The sequence below is a fragment of the Arvicanthis niloticus genome, chromosome 1, assembly GCF_011762505.2.
Source record: "Arvicanthis niloticus isolate mArvNil1 chromosome 1, mArvNil1.pat.X, whole genome shotgun sequence".
NCBI classification, from domain to species: Eukaryota; Metazoa; Chordata; class Mammalia; order Rodentia; family Muridae; genus Arvicanthis; species Arvicanthis niloticus.
In genome coordinates, this window is record NC_047658.1 from 109927138 (window position 1) to 109939303 (window position 12166).

A 12166-nucleotide genomic window follows, 5' to 3' on the forward strand; every position below is an offset into this window, starting at 1 on the left:
TTGCCTGTTGTTGGGCATCACATCCCTATGAAGTATGACTTCTTTTTAGGTGATGGTGGGGTTTGAACCTAGGGCCTTGCACAAGCTAGATGAGTGCTCTACCACTAAGCTATTTCTTCGGCTACCCTGTGCACTATGACAAAACACTCAACATTGTGCTGTATATGAAAAGCTGAAAGGATTTCTGACACCTGAATAGCTTGCACGTCCAGGACAAAGCATCTGTAGGTTAGCGACTGTCATGAGTTCCTCTCTACTTCCAAGATGGTGGCTAATGCAAGGGAAATGAGGGTTGTCTGAGACTTCATGATGGAGTACACTCTCCCAAGCCTTAATGCTCAATACTATCTATCACACAGGCCTTCTGGACACAGGTACCTCCCAGCCCAGCCCTGAATATCAGGCATCTTCACCCTGTCCTCTCAGGCCTGCATTCACTACATCTTTAAGGTTAAGGCCTGATCATCCAAACCTTGGACTTTGGTCCAAAACTGAAGGTGAAATGTTAGGGCCAAAGGATTAACCCCTATGAGACCATCAACATGAAAGCCCTCCAGAAACAGGGCTCGGACTCCCTTCTTCCTGCAGAGACCATGAAATGTCTCCTAGGCCTCACACCAGACAAGGATGAGGATGGAGTTATCATTATGGGATCCCTGGACTCTTTACAGATGGGAGCACCTAGGGAAATTACATGAAGACCAGAGTAAGTTAATATACCCTGAGGACACTGGCACTGAACTCTGCATCCTATGCTTCTCATCAAAAAGGGGAACAGACTTGTCTGCCTTTTTCATGATCAAGAAGTCAGACCCATAGGGAGGCAAGGAGAGTCAGACTGTGGCAAGGAGACGAAACACAAAACAGGAAAAGCCCAGCATGGCTACAGCCTCTGTTGCCCAGAGCCAGGCTGGACGCACCACAGCCAATGTGAGATGGACAGCTACAAACCCTGTTTACATAAATACTGACCACGGAGCTTAGAGTGCTCTGAGCACCTAGCCATGAGCCATCCATCTCAACTCAAGCCCCTGCCCACAGTCCCTAGGACTGCCAATATGCCCCTGGGGAAATCAAGTAGGTGGTTTCAAGGGAAAGAATAAAAAGTTATTTTTTTCCAAATTTTACATGTATGTATGTATGTATGTATGTATGTATGTATGTATGTTGAGGTGGGGTTTTTATGTAGCCCAGCCTGGATTTGAACTATGTAGTAGAAAATGACCTTGAATTTCTGATCCTCCTTCCCCTGCCTCTTGGCCTGTGCCACCATGCTTAACTAAGAGAAGATGGGTTCTAACTGCATACAAACCATTATGATCTCAAAGGGCAGCTCACGGCAGCTGACGAACCCCAGTCTGTCTCTCGTCTTCTCGGGCTCCTTCAATCACTAGCGTCCATGAGCTACTCTCTTTGTAGTTCCTATTGGTCACTAAAGATGGATCAATCAATGACTTCAAGGCTCAGCAGCAACACAGGACCAGTCAGGGCTCCAGGGCAAGTATACTTGGGATGCCCTCCTCTAGTGGGAAGCCACACAACAAGGAAGTAGGACAGTGGATACACAGTGGTATTGAGTACAAAATTACCCAGCATCTCCGAAGAGTTGGCACAGGGTTTTATAGAGAACAGTGTTAGATGGGCAACACTGATGAAGGGTCCTGGATTAGGCAAGGCTGATGAAAGCCCCTGAAAGTGGTTTAGAAAAGGACTCACTTGCTGGACAAAGCCAGCGGTGCATAAATCCAGTGAGCATATGCAGGAAACAGGGATTTTCTCACCTCACTACAGAAAAACCAAAAAAAAAAAAAAAAAAAAAAAAAAAAAAAACGGAAATGGAAACAGAAGTTTAAGATGAGTAAAATGTAACCACTGTTGAGAGGCCGAGGGGAGCTTGGTGCTATTTTGTTGTTAGACTACTTACTACTGGCCCTGTTTTTAAACTTCCCTAAGAAGCTTTCAGGAAGTGTAAGCAATCCAAGTTGCTGAGAAAAATTCAAGATCAGATACAAAGTTATCAAAAAAGAAACATTAAGGCCCAGATGGTGCTGAGGCAGCCAAGCTTTCCAACCCGAGTTCCACACCTGGGACCCACACCAGGGAAAGAGCGAACCGACTCCTCCAAGTTGTCCTCTGATTTCCACACAAACACAAATACACACATATGCCCACTCATAGCTGTAGGGCCCAAGAGAATCAAAGTTCACTAGATAAAGACGGCTGTCACTAAGCATGAAGACTTGAATCCAATTCTCTAGATCCACATGGTGGAAAGACAGAGCCAACTCTCACAAGTTGTTCTCTGACTTCCACATGTGTGAGCACACACATACATACACACACAAAAATTAAATGTAATAAAATAAATAAATGTAAAATCAGATTTAAAAACAAACAGATGTGTGTGCAAATATATATATATATATATATATATATATATATATATATATATGCGCTGTGTGACGAGGCACAAGCATAGGTTCATGTGCATCATGTATCATGTACACACACATACACACAACACAGAAACAAAGGCAGAAAGCTGCCAGTGAGTGCCTTGGCTAAGTATTTTGGTGGTGCTGTCTCACTGGATTCAGTGTCCTTGCCAACCTGTGCCAGCAGTTATTTGGTTCCTGCCTATGTGCACATTTTGCCTATGTGCACATTGTGGCAAGCAGAAAGCCATTTGAGAATTTCAAACAAAATTTTTTTTTCTTTTTTGGACACAGGGTCTTGTATAGCCAGGCTGCCCTACAACTTGCTTTTTTTTTTTTTTTTTTTTTTTTTTTTTGGTTTTTCGAGACAGGGTTTCTCTGTGTAGCCCGGGCTGTCCTGGAACTCACTCTGTAGACCAGGCTGGCCTCGAACTCAGAAATTCTCCTGCCTCTGCCTCCCAAGTGCTGGGATTAAAGGTGTGCGCCACCACCACCCGGCACAACTTGCTATTTTAACAACAATGACTACTTCTGGTTCTCCTATCTCTACCTCTGAGAGATGGGATCCCAGGCATACATCATCATACCCTGTCGATGTGGTGCTGGGATGGGATTCAATGTTTCCTGTATGCCAGACAAGATCTCAATGAACAGAACAGCATCTCCAGACCCAAGATTTTTTTTAAATCTTGTCATATTTTTTTATTTCTTTGTAAATCATGGTTACCATCTGTTAAAAGCTGTGTGTATATAACATACTACATGAGTTCTCTACTCATTGTTGACTCTTGCTGCCTTCTAAATTTAACCTATTTCTTTTTAATTTTTTATTTTTTCATGTATGGAGTGCATACATGTGTGTGTGCACATATATGCATGTATCACACACATTTGTAATGCACATGAATGTTTGTTCACATGTATGTTGTGTGCATATGTGTTCAAATGTGTGGATACACGTGTGTGCATGTGTGCTCATTGGACCTGGAGTTGACTTTGAGTCTTCAGTTTCTCTCCATCTTATTCACTGAGGCAGAGAAGCAGAGTCTCTCAGTTGAACCTAGGGCTCAGTGATGTGGCTGGACTCCAGAGATCCCCTGTCTCTGTCTTCTAAGTTTTCCCCACCTGGCATTTATATGGGCTCTGAAGATCTGAAGTCCTTCTGTCTGTGCTTATATGACAAACACATTAACCATGAAATCATTCCTAACCCTAATTTATGTTTTTAAAATTTTCATGCATATATATGTGTGTGGGGATATATGTATGTATGTATGTGTGTGTGTGTGTGTGTATATGTATATATATACACAAATATATATATTCCACCCCCTATTACCTCTATTGCCCTCCTCCCTGAAAGTGCACTGAACTCACTAAGAAGTCTGGGTTTTGTTTTGTTTGTTTGTTTCTTTGGTTGGTTGGTTGGTTGGTTGGTTGGTTGGTTGGTTGGTTGGTTTTGGTTTGTTTGTTTTTTGTTTTTTGTTTTTTGTTTTCTGCTGAGTATTTTTGCTTTTCAAAGGGGAGAAAATGCTTCTGTTTGAAAATCAGATAACAACTACCTTATGCCCTGAAGTCAACCCCACGCTAAGAGCTGCTCTGCCATGATGGCTATGAATTCTTGTCCCTCTCACCCCTGAGAAGCAAACTCTGCCTCATGTTTCTTGAGTCTGGAGGTCTCTCTGCTGAGAATCACATGCAGGAGAGGTAACAAGATGCCACTTCCATGGCCAGGCTGAGAGGTCGCTCCACTTCTGCCTGGGACCTCCCCCCCAAAACACAGTAGCACATGGTCTCTGGCCCTGTCTGCACTCTCACCCCATGAAACACAGCCACACTATTTCCCCAGCTCTCCTCAGACTCCCAACTCATAACCACAGGTACTGTCTCAACCACACAGCACAGACTGGTTCTTGACTTGACAAAAGACTTGGGATAGTTGTTAGCTGTGGAAGAGAAGACGCCAGTTGTGGTCCACACCTGACTCCATGTTGGTGGTATTGCATGATGCGGAGGCAGCCATGGCAAAAGTTGGATGGACAGCATGGGATCAGAGATAGTACTGAAGCCACATGGACAAAGGAGAAAAATCATTTCCAAAGCTTTAAGGGCAGTAAAGATCAAAGCATTTCTTCCCAAGTCCATAAGGCTGGCTGAGTGAGGCCACTTCCCCTTTGTACTCCCGGGCTAATCTACATCACACATCCCAAGATCGTCAGTATCTCTACAGCTGGATTTGGTATTGGTAGGAACTGTCTGAGTCTCAAGAGTCTGTGAATCATTTCTGGACACATTTCCACTGGTATTAGTTCATATCCTGTTACTATAACATAGTATATGAAACTGGATACTTTATCAAATGAAAAGATTTGCTTAGCTCAGAGTTCTGTAGGTTTTAGGAGACAATACAATACCAGGACCTGCTAGTTTCTGTTGAGAGCTTCATGGTAGGTACCTGGGAGAGGAAGAAATCACGTCACAAGATGGGAAGCCAGAGGATGACAAAGAACCCCACTATCCTTTCCAACGGTCTATTTCCAGTTTACTAAGGACCTCCAACTATCTCCTCTACCTCTTCACATCAAAATCCTGGGGACAGAGTTTCTATCCCATGAGCCCTTGGGGGATACATGCAAACGCTGTGCAAAACATAGCATCAAGTCTCCAGAATGCCAAGACAGTGTCACCAGGTTCCTGTTGTCCTTATAGATGGTAAGCTGGAAAGTGTATCTGTCAACTCGGTTTTCACAGTGCTGCATAACAAGCACGCCCCACACCCTCAATGGCTGACAGAAAGCAAGGAGCATTTCTTCCTCTCTATGACAGCCAGACTAGTGGGCTGTGGTTGAACTCTCTGCTCTGTCTTCTGGGAAGGAGCAGCCAGTCTTCAATGTTGACAGTCCCAAGACAGAGACAAAATGGCAGAACATTTTAGAAGCAACATAGAACAGTCATATTTCGCTAGGCAGCAAGAGTCATGTGCGAATGTCTGAGAGAGCACAGGAGAGGCAGACGCCCCTGCAGGGAAGAGCAGCAGATAACCTGGTAATACTGCAAGTGACCTCAGAGCGGGTTCGAGGATTAACAACAGCTCTGATTCTTCATTCTAGGCCAGGTCAAGGAAGCCAATGAATAGAGATAAAGCCTCAGATCTCGGTGTCATTTTTTAATTATGTTGTCTTGGTCATGTGCAAACTGGAAGAAGGTTTCTATCCTTTTTAAATTACTTTCTTTTTGAGACAAGGTTCCCACTTGCAACTCAGGCTGACCTGGAGCTCTTGAGGCGCTAGACATGAGCCATACACACCTGATTCTAGGTTTGACTTTCCATTTTCTTTTTCTACTATAGATTAAATCAAGAGTTTTTTTTTTTTAATTGGGGTTTTTTATTTTGGAACATCATGTTTGGCCTCGAACAGCCTCAAAAGCTCTCTAACTGATAAATCACATCCCCAGTACAGATTTTCTTTCTTTTCTTATTTTTCTTACATTGTTTGTGTGTGTGTGTGTGTGTGTGTGTGTGTGTGTATACACATGGGGTACACATAGTACAACTTGTGGGAGCTGGTTTTTGCTTTTCATCACCTGGGTCCCAGGGACCAAACCCAGGCCATCATTCTTGGCATCAAGTACCTTTGCTTGCTGAGCCATTTTGCCAGCCAGTTTCTGTTCTCTGGTTCACCTGAATTGGTGGTAGACATAGTGCAAAGAGAAGAAGCCCTGGAAACCAGGCCCCAACTGGAACTCCCTCGTTGTCATTGGGATCAGAAGATTGTAGCCCCTCTAGGAATCAGCTCGGTGCTTTTTCTCAAAACCAAACAGGCTCCTTCCATAGGTCAAGCTCCTTGGTATTTACCCAAATGAACTGAAAAATAGGATGTATGCAGATGTTTACAGGGACTCGACCCAAACTCGCCTAAACTGAAAGCAGCCATGACGCCCTTCAAAGGGAGGTGGGACAAACTAGTATAGCTACAGCTACAGGAATCGTGTGCTAAAAAGAAAGGGAAGCCACGGAAAAGCCACGGGGAGCCTTGAATGCACACAGCTAGTCTAAAAAGGGTGCATACAGTTGTTTTGCAAAGACAAAATTATGGGAGCCAGAAAGATCAGGGTTGCTGGGGATGAAGGCAGAGTGCAGATGGATTCTCTTTGATCACATGGTGAACATAGGGCATCACACATTTGTCTAACCCTGTAACTGACACAACCCACCAAAAGTGAGCCTGAATGTAAATTGCGAACTTTCACTAATGACAATGTGTCAAAAACAAAAAGACAGAAGCCCAGATCAGTGTTGTTAGCCCTAGAGAGCAGCCAGGCTATGTGCTGGTCCATTCTCTCCTGTGCCTAACCAACAGTGATACTGGGCAAACTAGCTTGCCTTTCAAAGCCTCAGTCCACACATCTGTGAAATGGGTGCTCATACCTCACCATTGGGCTGTTGCGATAATGAACCTGCTCTCGAGGCCTGTCTGAGAAGGGAAATCAGGGCGGTGAGTGGCCTGAATTGCAACCTACGTCTCAAAGCAGGGAGCTTGGCCCTTTCCTTCCCTGCTCTCTGATAGACTGCTCCTGCCCCAGTTCTTCACATCAACTCTAGAAACCTCAGGCCTTCCAGCTAAATACATCTCACAGCAGTCTCAAAGGCTTGCCTCTACTCCAGCTCCAGGAATCCCACCCCAGGGCCTCAGGGCCTCTGCCCTGCGCAGTTCCAGCGGTTCCTCTGCCAGTCCCACTGATCTTATTCAGTCAGCGTGGGCAAGTTTCTAGAACTGCAGCTTCAGTCTGCTGTGCTCTCTGGCACCCCCGTTCCTTTGGTATATTAGCTATCTAGCCTCTGTAGCACAGTACCCTCCTGCTGTACCCCTCCTTCTTGACGGCTTCCCTGCTCTCTGCCTGTACTGGAACCCTTTGCTTTCACTCAGCAATGCCTTGCACAAAATCCAACCAGTAGCCTGTCAATCAGACTCAGGAGGCCAAGGGACAAAAGTGGCCCGTCAGTCACACCCCAAAGTGCACACTTACCCTCAATAGCATAATCCATATGATGGTCTCACCAAGGCTCCAGGCGGCCCCTTAGAGCCTGACGGCCCCTCCCTCCAGCCACCCCTTGCTCCTCTTCCTCTGCTCCTGCACACTTGCCCTTCTTCCTTTTCCTCCTTCGTGGTGCAGGCTGTTCTGTTGAAGGGTCCTGGATCACCCCCATCTAGACCCTTCCCAGTGAGACCTCCTACCCACCAACATGTGTCATTACCACTTGGTTAGTTCTACAGACCTACCAACTACCCCTCTGTCTTGGGCACAGGACAGGGCAGTACCACACGACCTCCTGCATGCCTAAGGCAACAGCCATAGGACACCGAATATTTCCCAGCTCAAATAGAGAAACTTGTTCCCAAGGTCAAACAGGCCTGGCTGGGGCCACATGGGCTCAGAGTCACATGTGTGATGTTGCTTCCTAGATCAGGTATCCTGAGTATCTGCTACAGACCCTGCCACACCCATTAAATGGCCTCTGTGTTCTCACACAGCCCTGGATGCTTCTGAAGGACCCCCAAAGCAACACAGAATGTGGGGTTACAGGTGGGGTTACTAGGTTTAGTGTTTGTGAGAATAATGGCAGAGAACAGGCCTCTCTGCACTGTGTGTGTGCCACATAGCTCATTGCCGTCCCTGAGTCCCCATGACTCATCGGCCAGGCTTCTGGCCCAGGATCCTTCTGATAGTTGGGACCTAACCCATGCCTCTGCTGTCCAGCACCTCAAGTACCATGGCCACCCTCAAGACACAGAGGAAAGGGCTGCTCTAGCACACAGGTAAATGCTGGGAGTTTCCCCCACCCCCATGGACACATAGAAGTAAGTAGCTTTCTTTGCTGGGTTCTAATTCCTGGGCCACTAGCAAGCTGAGGGCTGCTGCAGGCAGCAAGGCCTGCCCTCCCTGAGGTCTGTCCTCTCAATGGGGTGGGGCCATTTATCAAAGCCTGAGCACACTGGGCCTCTAAGGTACTTGGAGAAGGCTACGTTAATCGTACACCCCCTGCACATCTGTAAAATCTTGGTCCAGCTTTGTACACCCTGATAATGTGCGTGAGTTCTTCTCTCTTGGCCCACGGAACTTTGCAAGGGCTTCGTCTGTTTTATGTCACCTTCTCCTTTGAAAGCCATCACTTCATAGGCCAGGTATAAAGAATCCTCCCCTTTTTGAATTAAAGGGGTCTCTTTGGATCCAGTGGACTGGTGGGAAACGGGGCATGGGGATGTAGGAGCCACAGCATTGAATTCTCACACAGAAACTAAGTCAGGACCCATCCCAGTCCGCCCCACCCTGTGTTCTCCCCTAATATCTGGTCATCACCCCTCCTCACTCCCTATCAAACTATCATGTCACACTGCCCATTCTTGGGGAAGTTCTGATTTATGGACGGAGGGGCCAATACGTTCTTTGGCATGGAGAATTTCTACACGTACATGGGAGTTTACATTGTTCTAAGCCCTGCAAGTGCCCATCAGGGTCTGGCTGGACAAAAACGTGGGGGTCTGTTAGGGACAGACACTTGTTTCCCAAACTCCTGAGTAGCAGGTCAGTAGGTCCTGTGAAAGTTGTTCCCCTTCCTTGTAAGCAGCCAACACTCTGTCAAGTGGTGGCAATATTTGGCCAACACCCCTTTGCCCCAGCCCCCACCCACCGTATTCATCTGCCTGGGCTCTGAGATACAAAAGCATAAAAGAACAAGAAGACTACAAGTGTGATTTTTGTTGGGCCTCTTTATTTAGAACCTGGCGGACAAGGAGCCCTGGGCAGTTGGTATAGGCAGTACAGGAACCATTTCGACAGTCTGGTCACCAAGTTTAAGAGCAATCTAATAAAGTGGGGGACACTGTAAGCTAACTGAAGATGAACGTGTGGGGGCTTTTACTCAACAACCATTCCCCTAGAGTCTAATATAAAAGTAGATTTACATTTGTGGGTAATCTGAAGCTGGTGATTTCTAGTGCCTTTGGTAATAATCAATAACCCAGCAGTTGCGTGACAGAGGGGTCCACGCATGGATAAATACAAATATTAAATTAGCATAATTTTTTAACTTTTTTGTACAAATATACATGTTTTTTCCTTTTTCTCATCTTCTTCCTTCGTTCTACGTTTTCTAGTATCTCTCTCTTTTTTTTTTGCACTGAGAGCGAGTAGAGATTAAACATTTTACATAAATGATTTAAAGCTTTACACCTTGGGACCAGCGTACTCCTTGCACATGCATGGTACAGAGTGTTCTCAATACATTGCACAGTTTTCAGATTTCCACAAAACCGTGGGCTGCTCTGCGCAGCCATCTCCGGTTCCTGCTACATGAACGAAAGGTCCCAGCCGAAGCCCAGAGTTCTTCCATCGTCCGCTGCCCAGATGCCCAGCAAGTTCTCTCTGGCCGTTAGGCTCTTAACTGCGGGGAGAGGGACTCAGGTGAGCAGGCATGGCGGGAACCCCCCAGGGGTGGTCCCTCCGCGACCCCCGGGGGGGGGAGGACGCCAGACTCACCTAACTCATCGCAGACGTTTGCGCGGGGTCTGCTCCACCGCGCCCACCCCAGGAGCCACGTTTGGAGAGGGACACTCTGGAGGGACGTCGTTCGACGCCTTGTTCTCCTGCGCAGTTCTCTTGCGCTTGGCGAAGAAGTCTGCGGGCGACAACGCGCGCCGGTCAGGGCGGGGCCGGCCCGGAGACCCGCGAGGGGACCCGCGGAGTGCGCAGGGCGCGGGGCCGGGGTGGGGGCGCCATCCCCGCCCGCGCCGAGGTCCGCGGCGGGTCAGCTTTGTTTACGTCGCCGCGCAATGTGCTGTGTAAGCATTTCCCCTTGTCCCGCGGCCAAGCCCCCCGGGGCTGCCGCCGCACTTAACCCCCTCCACGCCGCACACACGGCTCCCTAAGGGGCTCCCGCGGCCCGAGCCAAAGACCGCGATCCGAGTGGGTCGCGGCCAGGCTCGCCCTCCCACTGCACGCTCGGGAGCCTTGAAGCTGCACCCCTACCAGTAGGAAAGGGGTGCGGGCGCAACCGCGCCCTAAGCGCCGCGGGCCCTTTAATGCCACGGGAGGAGGCGGGGACCGGGCGAGGCCCCCGAGGGCGAGGGAGAGCCCGGCCGGCCGGACAAAGCGAGGCCGGGCCGGGGCGGGGCCGTGCGGGGCTCACCGGAGATGAGAGGCCCCGACAGCTTCTTGATCGCACCGTTCGCATTGGCCGCAGCAGTCCCGGCTGCAGGACGTCCTGGAATCCCAGAGAGAGGCTGGTCCTCCTGGCAGCGCTGCTCTTGATTCTCGTCCTGCTCCTCGACCGGCTCTCCGTTCTGCTCCTCGACCATCTCTCCGTTCTGCTCCTCCACCGGCTCCTCATCCTTCTCCTCGACTGGCTCCTCGTCCTTCTCCTCGATCGGCTCCGCGCCCTGCTCCTCGCCCTGCTCAGAGACCGGCTCAGTTCCCAGCTCAGCACCCGGCTCAGCACCCAGCTCAGCACCCAACTCCTCGCCCTGCTCAAAGACCTGCTCAGGGACCTGTTCAGGGACCTGCTCCTCGCTGTCCTGAGTCGCCACGTCCGGGTTCGCGTCCGGGATTGGGTCCGGAGTCGGGTCCGAGGTCGCGACCGGGGTCATGTCCGGAATCGGGTCTGAGGTCAGATCTGAGGCCGGGGCCGGGGTCGCGGGTGGGGTGGGCTCCGCGACCACGGCCGAGGCTGGGGCGCTGGGCGGCTGCTCAGGCGCCTCCTCTAGGCCGTCGGGGACCTCGCCAGCCGGCGGCCCAGAACGCGGGATGACAGCCACGGCCACCGGGGGTGGCCGGGGCCCCAGCTGCAGGCGACAGCGCCCCACCTGCACCGTCTCGCGGTAGAAGGCGGGCACAGACTCGCTGTCCACCTCCATCCACTGCAGACGGCCAGGGCCTCGAAGAGGCACATCCTGCTGGAAGTTGAAGTCCCAGCGATTCTGGTCCTCGGCGTTCAGCTCTGCCAGGCGCATCCGCAGCTCGCGGCCCAGCTCCTCGTGGTCTACAGGCCCGAAGAGGCTGCGGCAGGCGCTGCTGCGCGCTATCACTGGGAAGGTGTCGCTGGAGGCCAAGCGTTCCATCGCTGTTCTGCTGCGGAGGTACACGTCGGACATGCCCATGGTCGAAGGCTGTGCAAACGCGGGCAGCGAGAAAGAAGGGAGCGGGAGGAGAAGGAAGAGGGGAGAGGAGGAGGGCGGAGGCTGGGCGTGGGTGAGACCCCTTGCACAGCCCGCGTCCACCTCTGCCTAGGGACGCAGCGGCTACCTGGCTGATTGGTGATGGACGGCTCCTGCGTCTCGATCGCTTGTCCTGTCCAGCTTGGGCCGCGCCCCCTCGGAGCTTGCCTGCCTATTCGCTTGCTCTCAGTCGGGCCTAGCCGGCACCCCTCGAGCACAGCGCACTCGGCCTGTGGAACGCCCAGCCCGCTGCGCCCCTTTATACGCGCTGGCCCCACCCCCGGGCGCGCGGGCCTCCTCACGATTAGCATAATGTAGTATTTTCAGTTTCAACAACACCGCAGCGATTGGAGGGCGCACCCCGCCCCGCCCACAGAGGCCCGGCCCCCGCGACGCGCTCATTGGCCGCGCGCACACACCCCCGGGGCCGGGCGGGGCGGGAGACGGGCGTGCGCTGATTGGCGGGCGAGCGACGAGCGGGCTGCGCGGGACAAGGGGCGGGGCTCGAGTTAAAGAGCT

At 50.4% G+C, this 12166-nt stretch overlaps 1 protein-coding gene across 8 annotated transcripts; it reads right to left on the minus strand.

Annotated features, from left to right (window-relative positions):
• Positions 1 to 9187: 9187 nt before the first annotated feature.
• On the minus strand, positions 9188 to 12119 carry Cdkn1c (cyclin dependent kinase inhibitor 1C). 8 transcript variants are annotated; one of them, XM_034490823.2, is made up of 5 exons: positions 11736 to 12119; positions 10982 to 11599; positions 10624 to 10885; positions 9975 to 10113; positions 9188 to 9879 (listed from the first exon to the last, which is right to left on the minus strand). In XM_034490823.2, the coding sequence occupies exons 2-4, from the start codon at positions 11588 to 11590 to the stop codon at positions 9980 to 9982; spliced, it is 1005 nt and encodes a 334-aa protein (XP_034346714.1). In that variant the 5' UTR covers positions 11591 to 11599; positions 11736 to 12119; the 3' UTR covers positions 9188 to 9879; positions 9975 to 9979. The 8 variants fall into 8 exon arrangements, with proteins under 8 accessions (XP_034346714.1, XP_076770065.1, XP_034346704.1 ...); XM_076913950.1 differs by having other exon boundaries at positions 10660 to 10885; positions 11736 to 12114; XM_034490813.2 differs by having other exon boundaries at positions 10970 to 11599; positions 11736 to 12109.
• Between the last annotated feature and the right edge of the window lie 47 nt (positions 12120 to 12166).

Coding starts and splice junctions, on each gene's coding strand:
- Cdkn1c (XM_034490760.2), bottom strand. CDS start 11,590: ATGGGCATGTCCGACGTGTACCTCCGCAGCAGAACAGCGATGGAACGC. Junction 10,114..10,623: donor GTCGGGGCCTCTCATCTCCG/GTGAGCCCCGCA, acceptor TGTCGCCCGCAG/ACTTCTTCGCCAAGCGCAAG.